The sequence below is a fragment of the Xiphophorus hellerii genome, chromosome 5, assembly GCF_003331165.1.
Source record: "Xiphophorus hellerii strain 12219 chromosome 5, Xiphophorus_hellerii-4.1, whole genome shotgun sequence".
NCBI classification, from domain to species: domain Eukaryota; kingdom Metazoa; phylum Chordata; class Actinopteri; order Cyprinodontiformes; family Poeciliidae; genus Xiphophorus; species Xiphophorus hellerii.
Genome location: NC_045676.1, coordinates 29,421,511 through 29,442,027, shown reverse-complemented (window position 1 = coordinate 29,442,027; position 20,517 = coordinate 29,421,511). Strand labels below are relative to the sequence as shown.

At 39.3% G+C, this 20,517-nt stretch overlaps 1 protein-coding gene across 3 annotated transcripts; it reads right to left on the bottom strand.

The window, feature by feature from the left end:
• Positions 1 to 13,003: 13,003 nt before the first annotated feature.
• On the bottom strand, positions 13,004 to 19,309 carry LOC116720196 (vascular cell adhesion protein 1-like). Of its 3 annotated transcripts, XM_032563325.1 has the most exons (6): positions 18,955 to 19,309; positions 16,115 to 16,393; positions 15,645 to 15,971; positions 14,823 to 15,077; positions 14,509 to 14,651; positions 13,004 to 14,313 (listed from the first exon to the last, which is right to left on the bottom strand). In XM_032563325.1, the coding sequence occupies exons 1-6, from the start codon at positions 19,019 to 19,021 to the stop codon at positions 14,293 to 14,295; spliced, it is 1,092 nt and encodes a 363-aa protein (XP_032419216.1). In that variant the 5' UTR covers positions 19,022 to 19,309; the 3' UTR covers positions 13,004 to 14,292. The 3 variants fall into 3 exon arrangements, with proteins under 3 accessions (XP_032419216.1, XP_032419217.1, XP_032419215.1); XM_032563326.1 differs by lacking the exon at positions 14,509 to 14,651 and having other exon boundaries at positions 18,955 to 19,307; XM_032563324.1 differs by lacking the exon at positions 13,004 to 14,313 and having other exon boundaries at positions 14,480 to 14,651.
• Between the last annotated feature and the right edge of the window lie 1,208 nt (positions 19,310 to 20,517).

Below are 20,517 nucleotides of genomic sequence, written 5' to 3'. Positions count from 1 at the left end.
TGACCTAGGTTACAGACGAGGTCAGCGTTGCCTGGTGGGTCCAAAAAGAAATTTCATTAGTCGCGCCCCAGCAAGTTTTCTTTTGCTTCCTTGCAGAATACTCATCTCCACCCTGTTAGCATTGTAAGAAGATAGGGCCGTGTATGAACGCAGCTGGGTGACCCTGAATGCTCAACAGCTTCAAACATAACCCATGTCACTGTTTCTAAAGAACTGGGGCCTCATCTCATCAGCAGTGGGTTCAAATTCAAGCCATAAACTTACATAAATTGTTTATGTAATAGTGCTGGCAATCGAATAAAAAAAAAAACTAAGCAGATTAATCACACTCTAGTGCTGTGGTTAATCATGATTAATTACAGGGCGTGCTGTGGTGGCGTAGCGGTTAGCGCAACCCGTATTTGGAGGCCTTGAGTTCTCGACGCGGCCGTCGCGGGTTCGACTCCCGGACCCTCGCCGCATGTCTTCCCCTCCTCTCCTTCATTCCTGTCAGCCTACTTTTGTAAAAAGGGACACTAGAGCCCACAAAAAAAGATCCCCTGGAGGGGTAAAAAAAAAAATCATGATTAATTACCATGCCTGACTTTGTAAGCTTGAAAAATAAATATGCACACATTTTCTTGCAGGACTGATGACCTGGGCAAGCTCCTCCTTCTCCTGCCGTCCAACCAATTAAAATGCAAGCAGTTATTTGTTTGTATTTTGAAGCAGAAAGAAAGTGATGTAGATTTCCAGTACTCAACAGCAACTAAAGGAAACGTACTTCACTATACAAGCAGCAGAAAACTTGTTCAGGGGACAAGTGACTTATAAGATTTTTTTTTCTAGTTCTTGGGTTCCCCACTCCTGTCTGCCTTCGCTCTGGGCAACTGCCCATGGAGCACATATCAAAAACCACCACTGTACTCATGGTTTCAAAAGATGGGCAGGATTATGTGAAATCAACATAATGTAATAATGGGATTCCCTCATCAACAACATAATTAGAGTGTTGCCTTGACTCTTTCATGCATGTTTGAAAAATCCTTTAATCTCCAACCATTCAGCTGTGCAAAATGCCTAGGTGGGCCTAGCTCCGCCTTTGAGGCGCAGCTCCTCCTCGGAGTCGCAGCTTCCATGTTTCTGCCTCGCAGAGCAGCCCTCTGCCTCACTCAGCTCCTTCAGACTAGCCAGCAGAAATTAGCACCTGGTGGAACTGAGCATCTGCAGAGCTTGTCACAGGAGCTACTTCTCAGTGCAACGCTGGTAAAAACGTTGCTAAAAGCGCTAATAGAGGAGCCGTGTTGTGATGGCTTCCTGAAGGCGGAGTTTTTAAAAAGACAGGTGCCCAATTTCAACACATTAATTAAACACAGTTCCAGAATGAAGGGGATCAATTGGATTTCTCCCAGCGTCCTCAATGTCCTGGGTAGTCCAAGATCGGAAAACAAGATCTGGTCCATCAGCTCCCATAAACTTCAATCATGGGTGCATTTAATTCAGAATCCCCACTTGTCTTCGAAGATTGTCCTCTGTTCTTGTCTCTGGATCTGAGATCACGTCCGGTAGGTGGGAGATCCTTTTTCCCACGTCTTTCGTTGAAAACTTGTACTGGACGTGCCATTTTTTCATCCTCTTCATCACTGTACAGTTCTTCATCCCCAGGCACAAGAATGTCTGCCTCCTCCTTAGAAGGAGCAGCTGCAGCAGCTGCTGCTGCCGCTGCAGCCGTTGTTGTTGTTCTAGGCCGTGTTGAAGGTTGAGGGACCCCAGCAGTTGGTGCAGGTACCGCTTGTCGTGGTCGTGGAACCGGGTAGGCGTCGAGGTCCGGATCCAACACAGAGAGAGCACTCAAATCCGGGCACAGACGTGTGGGAAGAGAAGAAGAAGAATCGTAAGGTGGGGGTTTAACTCCCTTTGTTTTAGAAGCAGTCACAGAAGCAGAAACATTTTCAGATTTAACTGTAGAAATAGAAGCATTGTCACGTCGCCCAGCTATTTCCCCAGAATCATCCTCACATCCAGCCATTTGTTTAGCATTTTTCCATCTTTCCACATGGTCATTTTCTTTCATCCAACATTCCAAACTCTCTTTATGTTTTTCAAGATCAACAAGACTCCTAGTCTCTATCTGTTTTTTTTTCTTAAAGTACGTTCTCTATTTTCTATTTCTCTTTGTACTTTTTTCAAAACAGAGAGTTTCAATGAACCACCCGCAGGGAAAACACCACATTTTATCCATTCATTCACTCCGTACAGACTTTTTTCTCCATATTTTGTTATCATATAGTCAAACAATTCACCCTGAGGAGGAGATTGCGTTCTGGAACCACGTAGACCCATTCTTCTTGAATTGGGTGGGATATGCTCTTTAGACTTCAAACGTCTTCGCATAATCCAACAAATCAGCTTTGTGGTCGCTCTGCCTCTTACTCCTTTAAGAGGGTCTTTATTTCCAATAAAGGTCTTTAGGATTCTCCAAAGGTTTAGTTCCCTTAATTTAGAAAACCAAAACTTAAGAAAATACCTGCCTTATTCACCGATAAGGACTTTCACTAGGACCCTCAGCCTAGAAACCCGTGGTTCCCTTTATTTCTTTATTTCCCACGGCCTAAAAACCGACTGTCGGGGGGAGACTCACCCCCCACTTATGTTTTTTTGTTTATTTTATATTGTTTTTATTTCATTTTTTATTTTTTTATTATTTTCCTGTGGGACTCTAACCCAACTTTAACACCGTCAATCTCTATTCCCCAGGGTGAAAGGTTTATCGGATCCTTTACTATTTTAGATTTAATAATTTAGAATTTGTTAAATTAATTTGTTAGTCTGAGTGAGTGTCCCACCTGATAACAGTGGTTTTGAGTCCGTTGATCCCAGCGCTGGAGCCGTGGAGCCGACCAACAGCCCTCTTCTCTCCAAATCAAGGTTTGAGGCTGGAATTTAGTCCAGGTTGGCCAAACGCTGTTCATCGACGTCCTCGGATGTCCAGTTGAGGAATCCGGGTCATGGCACCAAATTGTCGTGGAAAAAATACTATTTCCAAGCACTGTTCAGGTAAAATCACTCAATCAGGTTTATTCATATATTGCGCACAATACAGAGAGCTTGTAGGACAATCAGTAATGAAGCAGGTCTGGATGAAAAGCTCTGTCAAGCAGAGACAACACATGAGTTTTATACCAAAGATAAAGAATTAACAACAAGGGGTGAGACAGTCTGGTTCTGATGCAGCTGTAGAAAACAACTTCCAACCTTCTACATGTAACCCAAATATTTCTTTTGGTGAGAGTTCACAATCATTCATATAACATGACTAGCAGATGTGACCTTAATGTAATTTTTCCATCACAGAAGTTAAATTTCTTTTAGTTAAATATTTGATATTTGCAGCACTTGATTGTGCTAAAAATGGCACTATGTGTGCCTGGAAAATACATAGCACTGCCTCTTTAAGAAAATGTTTCATCTCAAACCAAACATGTCTAAAAGTTCTCCAGGTTTTTTTGTTCAAGAAAGTTTAAGTCATTTTTGAATTGTAATATAACTGATCCATTCACTAAACTTCTCTATGTGTGTTTCTTAAAAGCCCTTGCTCTGTCTTTCAAAACAAAATTCTGTCCTAGTTTTTTTTTGTCTGCTGAACACCACCTTTACTTGTGTGCCTGTTTGTCTTTGAGGCCACTCTAAATAACGCTTCCTGGAAACGATGCACTTTATCGCTTGGTCAGCTTTACTGACGTTTGTTTCTACAAAAAGGCCAGGGGCCGGAGCTGAGTGGCTGAAATAACCTTCTTAAGTGATTAAATATAAAGAGCTGCATTAGAAGTGGGTCTAGATGGAGTTATTTTTGATTTAACTTCCTGAACAGAAAGCACACAAACATTGTGGCGATGCGAGGGAGCAGCATGAATATAAATAACTGAAGCGCATTCTGAGTCATTTGAAAATGTGTCGTGCAGCATTTTCACAACAACTCAGAGAAACAATGACGACTTCTTTATTTGTTGGAGTGGAAAGAATAACCTTGATAGAAAGGATAAGTTATCTGCCAGTCAGAATTGAATATTAACGTTACTGTGTTTTGAGCTCGATGTTACTGAAGCTAAATGCTGAGAAAATAAATCTTTAATATTCTCAATTCAACAGTAGTCTGATCAACTTTTGTTTAGATGCTTTATAGCAAATAGCCATATAGCTGCAAGGGAAAAGCATGCATTATTATATATATATATGTACATGTATATATATATATACTTGTATCCAGATTCACGTTGGTGAATGGTAATCATCAAAAAAAAAGTAAAACTTACACTTTAAATTGGGGGAGGAGGGCTTGTTACGGACCGTACATAAAAACTGAACTTCCTTTTATCACTTCTGCATTATGTTATGGGAAATTTTAGGCGCAGCATGTAGCGCTCACATACTGTGACTTTGATGCCGAATGCATTCAAATATAACAATGTAGAAAGAATCTTTTACTTACGGAAGATGATTAGGGAAACTGGGGATGAAAACAAAAGAATTACGATTCTTTTATCCTAGAAGACTCAGAGTTCGGAGAAAAAATAAGTCTGAATTTTCTTTTTTTTCTTCCAGTGGGCCTAATCTACAACGTGTTCATACAGAATTCTAAACGATGCTGTGAGGTTTCCGAAATGATCCCAGGAGGAGGTAGACCACAGAAATGTCAGCCAGCAGATAATTTCAGACTTGATATTTGTCACTTTTCACGCCCAAGACACACTCTGTCCACAAGCAGAGACTCGTCTCTGAGCAGCTGTGGCTGTGCATGTGACGCTGCACTCAAACACCAGTCTCTGGTTTAAAAGCAAAGCCACAGCTGGCTGTAGGTTTTGCTGACTGAACAATAGGTTCAATCGGTTTGTTGATTATAGTAATATGTACCTGTTCATTATCATTCTTTAAGCAGTCTAAGCAAGAACGGTTATTAACACAAACCACAGAGTGCATCTGCAGACAGAATAATGATGACCAGAGGTGATGCAGGAGATGTTATTGCAAAGGGACATCGAATACTTGGCCTGGACTTTCAATAACACGTTAATACTAAACCCTGCAGCATCACACCTCACAACAAACTACTAATTGTAGCATAAATGCTCATGTAAAGTGACAAATTTGGCTACAGTTGCTACACTATTTAATCAGTGCTGCTTGCACGGCCATTAAAGTCTTAATCTGTGGCTTTCTACAGATTTGGTTGGGGAAAAAAAGCTGAATTAAAAGCAAGTTTATTTATTTATACTGGCCTTTATTTGATAGTGAATTGCCAGGAAAGTGGGCAATGAGAGAAGGGAGAAGACATGCAGCAAAGGCCACCAGGCCAGGAATCAAACCTGCGACAGCCGCGTCGAGGACTGTGGGTTGTGCTTAACCCCTGCGCCACCACGGCAACCCCAAAACAAGTTTGTTTTTTTAAGACAGATTTAGACATTGCGTGAAGCAGATGCTGTACGGTAAAGAAAGTCAATAAAGCAACACATGAAACAAGTTGCGTTGTGATCCGAAGCCATGTTTGTTCTGAACTCCCTCCAGGATATTAAACGCTCATCAGTTTTCTACATATTTTCTATCGAATGTTACACATTATCACATTTCTGATCAATAATAATAGTTGCATTAGGTAAATAAAACCTTACATTAGAGGATGTAGACTGTTTTAATTCAACATTCCAACCTTTTTTTTAAAGTTTGAAAACAATGTATACGTATATATTTTTCTTGCTTTGCAGTTACGTAATACTTTGTGTTGTTCTAGCTCATAAAATCCCATTTCCTGATCATTTTGAGATGTATGCATGCTTTCGCAAGGTGAAGTTGTAGAATACTAGAGCTGTTGTGGCTTAGCGGTCTGAGTTTGGCATGCCTGCTGGCAGCAGGAATGCTCCCTGTGAAGCACAGAGCTTAGAGTGTAAACAACTTCACAGGAGTCACTTCCCCTCATGTCCACATTTGGTCATATCTGCCCCTGGAAAAAAGAAACTGTGTGAGTGAACGACCTCGTCAGCCTGTTCACAGCCACTCATGATATCTTAGTAGTTCTCAGTGGTGGGAAGTAACGAAGTACTTGTACTTCGTTACTTAAGTACAATTTTTGTGTATCTGTACTTTACTTAAATAGATTTAATGATGGATACTTCCGACTTTTACTCCACTACATTTTACAGTAAGTAGCTGTACTTTCTACTTCACTACATTTCTACGAAACCGTCGCGTTACTCGTTACATCCAAGTCGCGTTGCGCTTTTTTTTCCCGTTAAAATGTGAAGTTCAGGGACTTAATGTGGCGCTGTAGCAAAGCAGAATGAAGAAGAGTTTGAATTGATAATGATGCTGGTTACATTTATTTCAGCTCTAAGTATTTAATATCTAGGTGTTTTTATGGGAATGTGGATTTTTCAGATCAATTTGAGAAGCAATTTTGATAGGTGCACTTAATTTTACACAATAAAATGTAGAATACTAGAGCTGTTGTGGCGCTGGTCTTGGTCTTGACCTGGTCTCGGGTTCGGTGATCTTGACTACACCACTGCTACGTGGCTCCTTGGTTGCATGTCCTTCCCCCACCCTCCTTCTTTCCATCACCTTTCTGTTGGATTTCTTTCAAAATAAATGCCACTAGCGGCAAAAGATAGCGAAGTTCATGCTATGTGAGGACAGGAGATGAGATGTTTCCATCCCTGAAATTATGATGCATAGAATCACATATTTAAGTCTAAACTGTCACAGAGAGTAAACACAATAAAAACATGATTTATCTGTGGCATTGTTCATTAAAATGGCACATTACTAATGTATTAAAATACGGCTGGTATTGTAGTATTAGCGATTAGGTAATGCATTCAGCAAGTACTTTTACTTTTAATGCTTAAGTATTTTTAAAAGCCAGTACTTTTTTTTACTTAAATGTTAATGTTATTGTTGTACTTTTACTAGAGTACATTGTTGTCTGTGTATTTGTACTTTTACTTAAGTACATTTTTTGAGTACTTTCTCCACCACTGGTAGCTCTATCCTCTTTTTTTTCTACTCAGGACAACATGAGGCCAAAAAGCTTATTGTTATTAACTACTATTTGAGTTATTAAGAACAAATTCTTATTTACAATAAGAACCTTGCAGGGAGGGAAGAACACACGGGAAGATCAAGCAGCCGACCTTACAGTAAATCACAAACATTATAGCAACACCAGCTGTGAACGACACGAATCACGTCGTCAACAAGAAGATACTGGTGCTGCCGGAAAATACGAAGAAGACGACAGGAAGTGGTTGGAGGATGACGGCGCCGCTTGTTTTTAATGAATCAAGTGAACAAATTCATTCACGTAGTTTTAATTGCAACCGCAACTATTTTTTTGACAACGTTCTATAAAACATTAAGAACAATCCTGAGACAAAGGTATAGGATAAAACTGACATATATTTTTAGCTAAAACATGTGTAGGTTTCTAGTCTGCATCTTTAGAATACCTTTAAAAGGTCCTTTTGTTACCGGGTTACTCAACTTTACAAAATCGCCTAAAGGCTGCACACATTTCCAGCTAAGAAATAGTGACAGTTACCTCTGAGCTGCTCTATCTCTGCTTTTCAGCTGCTGTCTGTTTATTTAATGGGAGAAATGCTGGGAAGCAAATAAGTCAACTCAGATTGCTTTGTGTGTCAGAGCAACTCCCTCTTGTGTGAACTTTCACTTAGTGAGTTTGCAGGTGCTTCACATAGTCTATACCCAAAAATGGGAGTAAAGAAAAGTCTTCAAAGACATTAAAGGGTCTCTTTAATGAACATATGTTTGAGAAAATTAAGCTTTTTTTGATTGTTTTCTCAAGACAACAAGTTCATTTCCTGTTTTCTCAAGATAATGAGCCTATTTCCTGTTTTTCCCCAATGGTTTTCTCGAGACAGGTTAATTTTCCGATTGTTTTCTTGAGATAAGTTAATTTCACATTTTATCAAGACGAGTTAGTTGCCTGTTTTCCTGATAAAAGTTTATTTGTTGTTGTTTATTTCCCAATGACTTTCTCAAGATAACGAGTCTATTTCCTGTTTTCTCTGGATAACGAGTCAATTTCCTGACGGTTTAATGGAGATGAGTTAATTTCACAGTTTTCTTGAAATAAGTTAATTTCCCATTTTCTTGATGGTCTTCTTGAGGTAACGGATTAATTTCCTGATGGTTTTTCCTTGACATTTTGATCACAAGGTGATTGGTGTGTGTATTAAACTTCATTCCATCCATCAAACGCATCTCACAACGCCATCTCGTTATGTCGAGAAAACCATCAGGAAATTATGCTATCTTGAGAAAATCATTCAGAAAAAATAAATACAGAAAATGTCTGACTCGACCTCTGAGCATATGTAGAAATGAATTGAAAACAATAGTGAAATGGTGATCTCAAGCATTAGTGAACAACAACATTCAGCGATACACTAAACCAGATACACCCTCATGGTTTCCATATGGAAAGTGATAGAGAAAGCTAAATGCTTTAATGTGAGCTCCTTTACAAAATCAAGAGTTTGCTAACCTTTAGCAGACAGGAGTGTCTTAACAAAATGCTAAGATGTGAAAACAACCACAACGCCTTAGGGAACCAACTGCTGCTGGTTGTCAGTCTGGGAGGGGCTCTACATTGGTTTTGTCAGTTGAAAGAATCGATTTTCCAGAAAATCCACCCAATAATCAGACGGTATCACCTTCACAGAACAAAAGGATCCCCAAAGCTTTGTCTCACACTCTACTGACCTCAGTCAGCATGCTAAGTATGCATGCCAGTGCTATTAGAAAAGTCTTCTACAATGGACACAACCTCTTTCACCTCCTCCAAGAGCAAAACTGTTCCACTCCCACTCAAAAACAACCAATCAGAGCCAGGGGGAGGTTCTGAGCGCTGTCAATCAACATCCTGAACGCGCCACAATGTGCTAATGGTGGAAAGGCAACTTACCACTACAGAAAAAACGTTTATCTGCCATCATTGGTGGCCATGCTAACTAGCCTTAGCATTCGTGGCAGGATATGCTGTGGTGAGCATGAGAGTGATTGACAGCCCTAAGACCCTCCTCCTGGCTCTGATTGGTTATTTCTGACTGAGTGTATTTCTGCACTTTGTACTGGGAGCATTGGGAGAAGACAGAGGAGCTAATTTTTTTCAGATTATCTGTTTTATATTATATTATCATAAAATAAAAAATGTATATATATTTTTTTGTAATAGTTACACACTGCGGCTTTAAGGGGACTGCACAGAAGAAAATGTGTTTACAAACTTTAATGAAGAAATGCTATACAGACGTCAAGTCCAAAAATCCCTCACATAAATGAAACTGATGACTTCCTCCTTTTGCATAAGTCAAAGATCAAAACTGCTTAATCATATCTGTTTTTTTGGACATTGACTGTGTGTTCCTCCTTTTTACAACCATAATCTATTTTAAATCTCTCCGACAAACGGTCACACATTTGACTCTAGAACGAAACATAAAATTGTGTTATTGACACGATCCAGTAAACTATAAAGAGAGACGTTTCAGATTCTTTGCTCAAACTGAACTTAGCACTGAATATGTTAGACAGCATCTAGTTCCACCCAGGGTTTCCCCACAAGCTTCCCCTTTCTCTCTGCGCTTCCATCAACCTTGTGACAAACACTTTGACGTGGGGTCGTTTAGAAATAGTTTCCATTTCTGTGAAAAAAAAAAATCTGAAGTGAAACCTTAAATGAATTTATCCAGGACAATTGTTGGACAAAATGCTGAAACCCTGTTGAGGTTTAATGCCCAAAGTTTAGCAGTGGCCCCGCCCGTCCACATCGGTAAAGTGTGCTAGATGGAATTTGCTAAGACAAAACTCTCTTTATTCTTCTTTGGGCCTTTTTACAGTCAAACTAAAGTGGTGAAAATGTGTTTCAGATGAGAAACAAGCATGGGATTTGCCACGCCTCCCCAACCGGCTTGATTTATTTACCATGCCTCCCCAAGACAATGGTCCTCGCAGCTCCTTCAGACTAGCCAGCAGCAATTAGCAAACACCTGGTAGAACTCTGCGTCTGCTGCGCTCATTATAGGAGCTACTTCTCAGAGCAGCGCTGGTAAAAGAAAAAAAAAAATTGCTAAAGGGTTAATAGAGGAGCCATGTTGTGTTGACTTCCTGAAGGAGGAGTTTCAGGAAGAACAGGAGTTTCTTAAAGAGACAGAAGCCCAATTTCAAGGCATTAAATTACACAGTCAAATTTGACATATAAAGCATTTTTATAACAAATCAAGGTAAATAGTTATTTGATTGTGCTATAAAATGGAACTAGTTTCCTGAAAAATAAATAACACTGCCCCTTTAATAATGTCAGATATGTAAAAAAAAAAGTTCACTAATATTAAAGGCAATAAAAAAAACTGCATTTCCCAACCATCATTGCATAACAGATGAAAAACAAGTTACACAAACTTTCAACTCATGATTTTGTTTTTGGACTGCACAGTTGGGACTCCTGATTTATTGAAAACGTAAGTTTATAATACAGTCTTGTGACACATAAGAAAAAATCTAAAACTGAGGTTTTTCAGTGAAACTACAAGTCATTGTAGGTTAAGAAGTTTATTAAATGTCACCACTGGACGTTGGACAATTATTGGACACTGGTGTGCAGCTCTTGTCATCAATTTGGTGTCATCGCAAAATTGATGAAAAGGCACAAAGATGGCAGAAGCTCAAAGGAAAAGCAAAACATCTGTCTTTTTCACCGGTTAAATCTGAGACCAGGCTGTCGAAAAAGTAAATAGATTAAGAAACACTAGGAGGGCCGAAGGTAGTCCACGTAGACAACACTCCTATTCAGTCTGAGATTGTCCAAATGGCCTAAGTACCCTTAAGTACCCTGGTAATGGCCTCAACGCATCTCACAGTTGCACAATTGTTCCTTAGACTTCGACTTCGACTTAGACTGACTTTGTTGTCATTTTCAATGCACAGGGTGTATACAGAACGAAATTTCGTCATTTTATACCCTCTTAGTTTTATTTCAAAGAGAAACATTACTCATTTCTTTTAGAAAAACCTTTGCATACTTTTTGAAACAGATTGTATTGTTGCACACTTAATAATAAATCAGTGTGGTGTTGCGCAGGTTCTTTTATTTTGACAATTGCTGTGGAAACATGAGAGCGACAGTGAGCGCCTTCACTGACCAGCCGTTGCTACGCTTAATTGCCGTTGGCTCGCTCACAAATACATATTTACGACATGAGTCAAATAATAAATATTTACAATACAAGTCAAATAATTAACTAAACACTTCCACATATATACCTCGCTAGTCCGCCCTAGCCCACCTTCTCCACAAGAGACATAAACAGCAGCGCTAATTGACATTTACCTGTGGAAACATGAGAGCGACAGTGAGCGCCTTCACTGACCAGCCGTTGCTACGCTTAATTGCAGTTGGCTCGCTGCGTCAGGAGTGCTGCTCACCGTGCTCTATGTGCCCACTGGTGGCGAAGCGTTGTCACTGCAGTCCAGTGCATCTCAGTAAGATAAGTGGAGCTTAACAGCACAGCCAGGATAAGAAAAATGGAAGCAAATAAACAAACAGAAAAGGGAGGGGGTGTAATTACATCTGATGTCCATTCTCTCACAGTATGTTTTGCAAACTCTATGTACATTTGGCAAAATGACCTGGATAATGCAGCACAACATCATGGATCAGCTGCAAAAAGTCACATCTCTCCAAAAACACTTCATGTATGCTTCAAAACTAAACTGACCAGTTGTAGGTATCATAGATACCCACCCCCAACATGGACTATTCACATCCCTACCTTCTGGCCTGACGGTCAACGACCACATGTACAATAGAACAATAGAAGAATAGAAGAATGGATGAATGGAGGCTAATTTGAGCCATCAGAGTCGTCAGTTTGGACAGGGTCTTGTGGCCCTGTTTCAGCCTTTCTGGGGAGAAATCGAAAACCTGGCCCTCCTAGTGGAGCACCTCCAGTTTTCTGCCATTCCTCACCACGGTTCCTTCTGACTTGTTCCTTTGTCTCGGTTCCTGTAAGTTCTGTTTAACTTCTTGGTTTATTTTTATATATATATAAATGTTACACATTACCATCTATTCTTTCCCGCCTTTATCTGGGTCTCCCCAAGCTTCAAACTATACACACTGAATTTTATCGCCTTTCTGTCGTTAGTAATGGCACAGAAAAGTAAAAAATACAGATATTTTTTCCTAATTTCACAAAGACTTGCACTTTGTGATCATTAAACCTTTAAGTAACAGAAATCCTTTTATCAAACCACGTGACACAATCAAAGTCTGCTGCAATCAAAGCAAATGATCAGCGTGGCTGCTGGTTTGGATCTGTCCTGTTCACAACAACAACAGGCGCCTGCAGATCAACGAGTCGGAGAGTTTTTACAAACACTTTGAGCTGGGGTCGACAGAAAACAATGCAAATCACTCTCACATTTTTCTCTACAATTGGTCTCACATTAAACACAGAACAAGACGACGATGTAACAGATTAAATTATAACTGCGTTGAAATACAGACGGCTGGTTTGTTGTTTTCTCCGAAAATGGAAGCCAAAGCAAACGGAGGGAGGAAAGGGAGGGACTTTTCACATAAAGGTCAAAAGTTCAAAAATAAACCACAGTGAGCAACGGCTGTTGTTTTCCTTGATAACTCCAAACTTAGAAACGAGCAGAAAATATATCAAAATATATCAAAGTGGGGGCGTGCCGTGGTGGCGTAGCGGTTAGCGCGACCCGTATTTGGAGGCCTTGAGTCCTCGACGCGGCCGTCACGGGTTCGACTCCCGGACCCGACGACATTTGCCGCATGTCTTCCCCCCTCTCCTTCCCTGTTTCCTGTCAGTCTACTGTCATATAAGGGACACTAGAGCCCACAAAAGAGCCCCTGGAGGGGTTAAATATATATATGTATATATATATATCAAAGTGATTTGTAAGAAAATGTCTTGTTTATACGCTTCCATCAGGGCGTCACGTTTGTTTATTACATCGTAAAGTAGAAGGGATTATTATTGAATCATGTGCCACTCAGTCCATGAGTGGAGCATGGACTGAGTGGAGTTCAATGTAAATTAAATTGCATTTAATTCAGATTACATTCGGCTGAGTAAGTCAGAGTACAAAACAGGTTTAACACGCCAAAAATCTGGACATGAACATGAGGAAATAGAAAGGCAGAGTAATTTATTTAATGTCTTGGAATGACTACTTCCAGAAACCAGATGAGCCATCAGCAACCGCTGACCACTGACCGTATAATTAGAATTAAAAAAATAATTTTAAAAATGTATTTGTGAAAACAATTAGAAAAAAACAATCCCACTCACTAAACATGAGTTTAGAAGAATACAACTCATGTTTCTCGATAAAAAGATTTTTGCACTAAGACAAGGATGTTTTTTGGGCCGTATCAAAATTAATATATTTCACAAAACTGTGATTTTTATTTCATGGAATCACTGCAATTGCAAAATTTTGCATTCATTTCCGATGGAAACACAGCTATTAATCTTTTAAAAAACCTGAGGGGAGGGCTAGACAGAAAAGAGCATAAGAGATGACACAGGGCTTGACATACAGTATTTACTGACGTATCATAAAATGTTTAGCAACCACTGCTTTAGATCATCCAATCAACACGAAACGGACAGATATTTTTAAGACAGAAGTTTTGAGGTGGCATAAATGAATAGGAAGTCATTTTAAATCCTACGTTTAAGTCGGAAAGTAAGACGTTTCCCACCACTAAGACATAATACCAATACACTGTCCAAATTAAATTGTACATAGAACGTAGGGTTAGGGTTAGGGGTAAGGTAAGAGTTAACCCTAACCCCCTAAGACCATTGTAATATTTATTACAATGGTCAATGTAATATTTATTACAATGGTCTTAGCTAACATGGCAAACATTAGCAACAAGGAAATGAGCTAAATAGAAACATAAGTTTGAGCCAAACACAACAGAAAACCCAACCGTCCAAGAAGGAGCAAGTCAGCATTTCCATGCAGGAAGCAGAATTTATGTCCTTCATTGGAAACGGAAGAACTTGTAACAACACCAAGCTGACTCAGTGTCACTGGACCTAAGCCTCTTCCAGCCTCAGATTTTCCCTCCATGATGCACTGTGTCATAAAGGTGAATGTCCTATAGTTGGCTCTCTCCCATTTTCTTTGGTTTGTAGTAAAAGATGTAGACTGCAACGGCAACGGCGATCGAAAGCACAACCACAGCAGCTATTGTGCCACCTATTATGCACGCGTGGCTGTTTTCTGCAGAAAATAAGAGAAAAAGGGAACAAAGATGATTAAAAAATACCACAAAGTACAAATAGCTAAGAGGAAATAACTGCAATCCATGGTAGTCTTGAGTGTAAAACATGCAGATTCCAGATGTAAAGAGTTCCTGTAACTTTCTTACAACACTGAAACCATCTACCATCATAGAATAACTGTGTTGTGACGCACTTCGCCCAAACAGAAAGCGTCTGTTGGTCGGTATTCTCCCATCTTGTTCTGTTTGTAATAACAACCGTAGATGACTCCTGAGCCGATCAATATCAGAGCCGCAGTAGCTACTACGGCACCTATTATGTACGGAATGACGTTTTCTGCAGAAAAGTAGAGAAAGGGGGAACAGAGAAGATTCAAAATAGCCAAACAGTCAAACTTCCTTCTTGGGGTGATGTGAGTTCAAGCTAAATAATAATACTGGAAGAAGTACTGCGGCTCATTTCTCTGAAATGTTAAAAACTTTGGAAACTAATCCTGAGGAATCTCACCTTGGACTGTTACGTCAAATCTAACACTGACGGAGTTCACAATGTTGCTGGCGGTGCAGACATATTGCCCTCCGTCCTGAAAATCCACTGAGTCGATTTTCAGATCGGTCACACTGATATGGCCTCTGTTGGACGGCAGCGTCCAGTTGTACCGAGGTTTGGGGTTTCCTTCAGCCAAGCAGGTCAAATGGAGAGGTTCTCCTCTAATGATGCTGATCGGAGCGGGATCAACCGGAACCTTCAGCTCAGGTCCGTCTGTGTTTTTACAACAAAGAGGGAAACAAAATGGAGTAATTCAAACACAACAGAACACATGAGAAAAAAAAATCCCTATACGTGGAAAAACACCAAGATTTACTGTCGGACAAATGCTTCCACATTTCAAGGGACGTCTTTCACCAAATCATCTGCTTACTTATAATCTCCACTTGCAGAACATCTGCTCACAATCATGTATGTAAAGACTGAAAAAGACGATTCTTCATGGTTGTTTCAAAGTAGTGAGAAGATGGTGATGAGTCTTGTATGTTAGATTAAAAGTACTTGTTAAGACTAACTACCTTTAAGCAGGTAGTAAACATGCTTCTCATTATGTTCACATTTCTGAATTAAATATTTTTTATAAGTCTGATACAATATTCTAATACTAAATGTATTTCCATTAAATGTGAGTAGAACATTATAAATAACACAAATTAAGTCTGGAATCATCAGTCTGTGTAAAATATTATCTAATGTGTGTCAGTTGGCTCGATTTACTGAATAAATGTGCTTTTCAGTAACGTTTTAATATATGTTGTACATGTGTGTCTCTCAACTTACAATGAACTGTAGCAGTGGTCTCCTTTGATTTCACCACTAGAGGGGGCTGTGGTCCTTCAGCTCCCAGTTCCAGCTTGGCTTCACACCAGAACTGGACTCCATTATCTTCTTTTGTGTTGTTGTAGCTCATAGAAAATGTCTCATTAACTGGTTTCTTTGCGGTATTGTTGCTTTTCACTTGACCCAGAAGCCTGTGACCTCTGTAAAAGGTCACAGTGAGGTTTTCAGCCGGAGCGACGTTCTGTACATCACACTGCAGCGTGACCTCTGAACCCTCAGTCAGAGGTCCAGAGGGGTTTAAGCCGAAGGACACACTTTCTGGAGGTTCTGGGGAGAATAATAAAAAATAAAAACAATAAGAGCAATACCAGTTTGTAACATCAAGCAATGAAATTAATGTTTAAAACATTTAAACATAAAAATATATATCATGGTGAAAAACTCTAAATGCTTTGGCAACATTAACTTACTGTAGACAGTAACAGGCAGGTTGGTGCAACACTGATCATTCATTATGGTAGTATAGTAGCACTTTGGAGTTAAATCCCACTCAGTCGTTTGGTTCACTGTCCAGGTCACTGTGCTTCCATTTTTGTGAGGAGTTCCAAGAGAAGCTTCCATATTTATAATACTGTCTTCCAGGGGAAAACAGGTCTTCTGACAGGCTACACATGTAGCAGAGGCTGGATCACCGAACTTCACCACCAGCCTGGATGGAGTCATCACAGGTTTATCTGGACAGCTGTAATCTGTGAGAAACAGTAAATACTGAATATAAAATCAGCCATAATAGCCAACATGAAACAATTACAGATGTGATCATTTGCAGTACATCTTAGTTTTCGTTTCAGTTCTCAGTGAGATACTTTGCAAGTTAGAGCATGCTTTTCAATATTGGCTGAAAATATCTACTCTGATCAACTACAAACATTTGTTCAGACAAATAGAAATACACAATCACAGATCAAATTAAATCGCAAAGCCGTTTACCTGGTACCAAAGAGAAAGATGATGGCGATACGTTAAACACTACAAACATCTAAGCAAGTTGCTTTAAAAACTGCTTAACTAAAGGACAGACATAAAAAAATAATAATAATGTCTGGTTAAAAACATATTTTACAAAGTTAATGTTCTATTTTTAAATAAATAATATATATTTGAGTACCTTGATGGCTTGATTTATGTGTTTTTGTAGTTGTTACAAATCCAAAAAACAGTATATATTTCACAAACTGTAACCTGTCATTAGTGTGAAATAATTCTGTACAGATTTCAGCTTCTGTGGCAAACATGACACGTCTTATAAAAAGTATCTCAACACCTATCTCATAGCTATTGCTATCAATTGATTGTAAAAAGTTTATCAGATGAATTACTCTAGCGCTGTGATTAATCATGATGAATCAATATGCTTAACTTTGTAAGCTTGGAATGTAAAAATGTATGCTTTCCAAAGAAAACATTTGACAATGTTTTATTGTCTCAAACACATCTCCATTTTCCAGATTTTCATATGAAGGCAATTTTTTTGAAAAAAAAGTCTCCTTTTTTTTTCAAACAAAATAATGCTAACTGTGCTTCGGTGGAAGGATAATTCACCTTTGCAATAAATTAGCTACATGCTACCTTAATACTAAAACTCTCCGCCGTTGTTTTTTGGTTTTTTGCCTCTGGTCGACTCTATTTGACGTCAATCTGACAGGAATAAGGACAGAAATACACGCGGTATAGAAACCGAGGACGGGATTCGCACACGGTATCGCCGTATCGAGGGCGCGCGCTCTGACCGCGGTGTTTTTTAAGGCCAAATTTACCGATCTGAATCTCCTCGCTCATCTTTACACTGGCATTTACGACTCAGCATTGTTGAATGCATCCTATGAACTAGGTAACTAGAACCTGGTAACGTTGGTAGTCGTAGTTTAAAGCCAAAATTATTTTTAGTAGTATTTATTTCTTAGTTTAGCCATTCTGACTCAATGTGCTCGTTCAAACAGATACATATATGGGGAGGCTAATTAATTGACTAATTCAGTAACGGGACTTTTGTATTTAGTTTTTATTTCTTTAAACTCTTTATAACTCGTCTCTGTGTTCCCTGTGCTATATCACTATTGAGGACTAAGTGTTGTTGATTTTGTTTTCGTGTTCAGCTGCTTTGAGTCAGGAAATGTCCCCTTGGGGATAAGTAAAGTTTTTTATTCTTTTCTAAAGCTGTTCCACCTTACAGACTGAAATGACACCACTTTAGTCTGTGCTAATCAATTAGCAACCTGTAAAATGAAATGACACCATTCGGTTTGTCCTAAAAATAAATAAATACATAAATAACAAAAATAAAACTCACCGCAGTCCAACACATGGAAGCCACACAGAGAATTCAGCAAAGAAATCGTCAAAAATAAACAAGAGGAAAACATTTTCTTAGGTTTCAAACGAAGAAAACAAATAATTTTGACACAAAAGTGGATTTATTGTGGTTTATTGTTCAATGTGAATTTTAAGTTGGTCCGTTGGGGTCATGTGACGGCCCAGTTGGTGATGTCATGGCTCTGTGAGCTTCTGACAGGTTAAGTTATGACAGCCGAGTAACATGAAGGAACACGTGGATGAATTTTAGGACAGCCCTTTGAGATACACTCCCCCCTAGCATGACATTAAGGAGGAAAGAAAAAGAAATCAGTCAAGATACCATGAAGAAAGTTGTGACGGTTTCCAGATTCTCGAAGGTCCCAGATTCAACTGCATGCATTTATAAAAACAGCATGGAAGTCAAAACACCAAACTCATCCTCAGGTTCTGTGTCACATGTGTCACATGTTTTGGTGTGACAACATCTCAACCCCAAAACACTTTGTAAAGATGTCAGCTGAAACTGGTAGGACAGCGTTGTTATCGTATGCTAACATGGGCTGAAAGGCCGTTCAGTGAGGAAGAAGGTTTTATCTCTGAAAGCAACATAAATTACTACAATTAATCTTTTTTACAAATCTTTGTAGACATGTCCTTTTGTCTGATGAAGCTAAATCTGAAAATTTGGGCCAATAATTACTTTTGGAAAAGGAGAAAAACTAAAAGCACCATTCTAGCTGTGCAACTCAGCAGTGGCAGCATCATGGAGGATATCAGTAGAGGAGCTATTGCTGCCATTAGCTCTTCGACATTAAAGTTACTCCCGGTTCACCGTTTTTGCTTTCAGAAGGGAAGATTGCTGCAACTGACAAACTTGAGGGCTCATTTCGGACAACGAGGCAGTTCAAGTTGCTTTGCGTCAGAAAAACACAAGAGATGAAAACTCTTTACTTACTGCAGGTGTTCACGCAGCAGAAGAAAGTGGTGAAGGAAGCCGCCAGCAGAACCAAACTGGAACGCATTTTAATTCCCAGGCAGTTTGTGGAAAACAAATATAGAAAATCTTCTCTTAAGAGTCAGAAACTAAACGTTGATATTTCACTCCGTTTTTAGACTTCGATCATGATGGGTGAGGCAATGCCAGCAACTCGGCTTGTTTCCTTAGCACACATCCGGCCTCTGAACTTTTCACCACGATGTGAATGTGGCCAGGATGTGAAAGTGAAACTTTTTTTTATAAATGAACAGTTGTTCATTTATAAACCTTAAGGGCAACATTATTTTAAAATTGCTGTTATCCCTGAACATTTTTTTTTTTTTTATTACATTTCCTGTTTTTGCTTAACGGGCTCTCGGTCTATTTTAAAATTGCTGTTAAGTTTTTTTTTTTTTTTTACATTTCCTGTTTTTGCTTAATGGGCTCTCGGTCTGTAAGCATCTGAAATGTGTCGATATTAAGCTCCTATCTAGTCAGTTTAGTTCATCTCTGCAGATGTTTTTTTTTGAGTGAAACACAAGCTGAAGAAAATTCTGTTACCGCAGTCGAAGTGATTGCAGTAATAGATACCGGCAGACCCCAGAGACAGACGTTCACATCCACTTCCCGGGGATGTTTGTCAGGAAACTGTCATTTTCAATACGAAACCAAACCGTTTCTGCCTGGTCACAGCTGCCCCGCCTTCACAAGCAGACATGAAGGGAAAAAACAAGACAAGCAGAAAGCATGTCTTTGTAATGCATCAACCGAAAGAAAGCTCAGTAGTGTCTTGTAGTTTAGTGCAAGTGTCAAGGAATGTGGCAAGTAGAAAGCATCAGCTTTATTTATTTAGAGTCTTAGTTTAGATCTTAGTGTTTGGTTTTTGGTTTTTTAACAGAACTGAGACTGGCCTCCTGACCTAAAAATATAAGAAACTTGTATAAAAGTGCAAAATTTCTTCCTCTCAAAAAGCGGATAAAATGTTTTATTTAGAAGCATTACTCATACATTTCAAGCCTTTGTTTCTTGTCATTTTGCTGATTATGTCTCACAGATAATGAAAACTCAAAATTCAGACTCAGAAAATTAGAACACGTTCTCAGCTACATGAGAGAGAGAGAGAGAGAGAGAGAGAGAGAGAGAGACTCCTTTTAAGTGATGTTATAATAACTAGGTAGGGCTATCAGAACATAAATATCAGTCAAAAATGTATTAGAAGTGGTAGAAAAGTGCTATTTTACACATCGATAGTTTACCATGCCACAGGATAGGAATGCAGAACATATTAACACAATTAGGAGAAATCTTTTTTTAAAAAAAGAGCTGAGCCAAATAAAATGTAACTATACAAGGAAACACACATCACCCTGAAAGTCAGAACTGCTGATTTGACTGATTTCAGTTTATCAGCGCATCTTAACAAACTCTGACTCAAACAGAAGCAGAGACTAACAGCGTCAAGCAGAGGATGAACCTGCAAAGTTTCCGACTGGGAGCATCATCGGTTGGCTTGGAGTTCGTCTCCACATCCACTGGGAAACA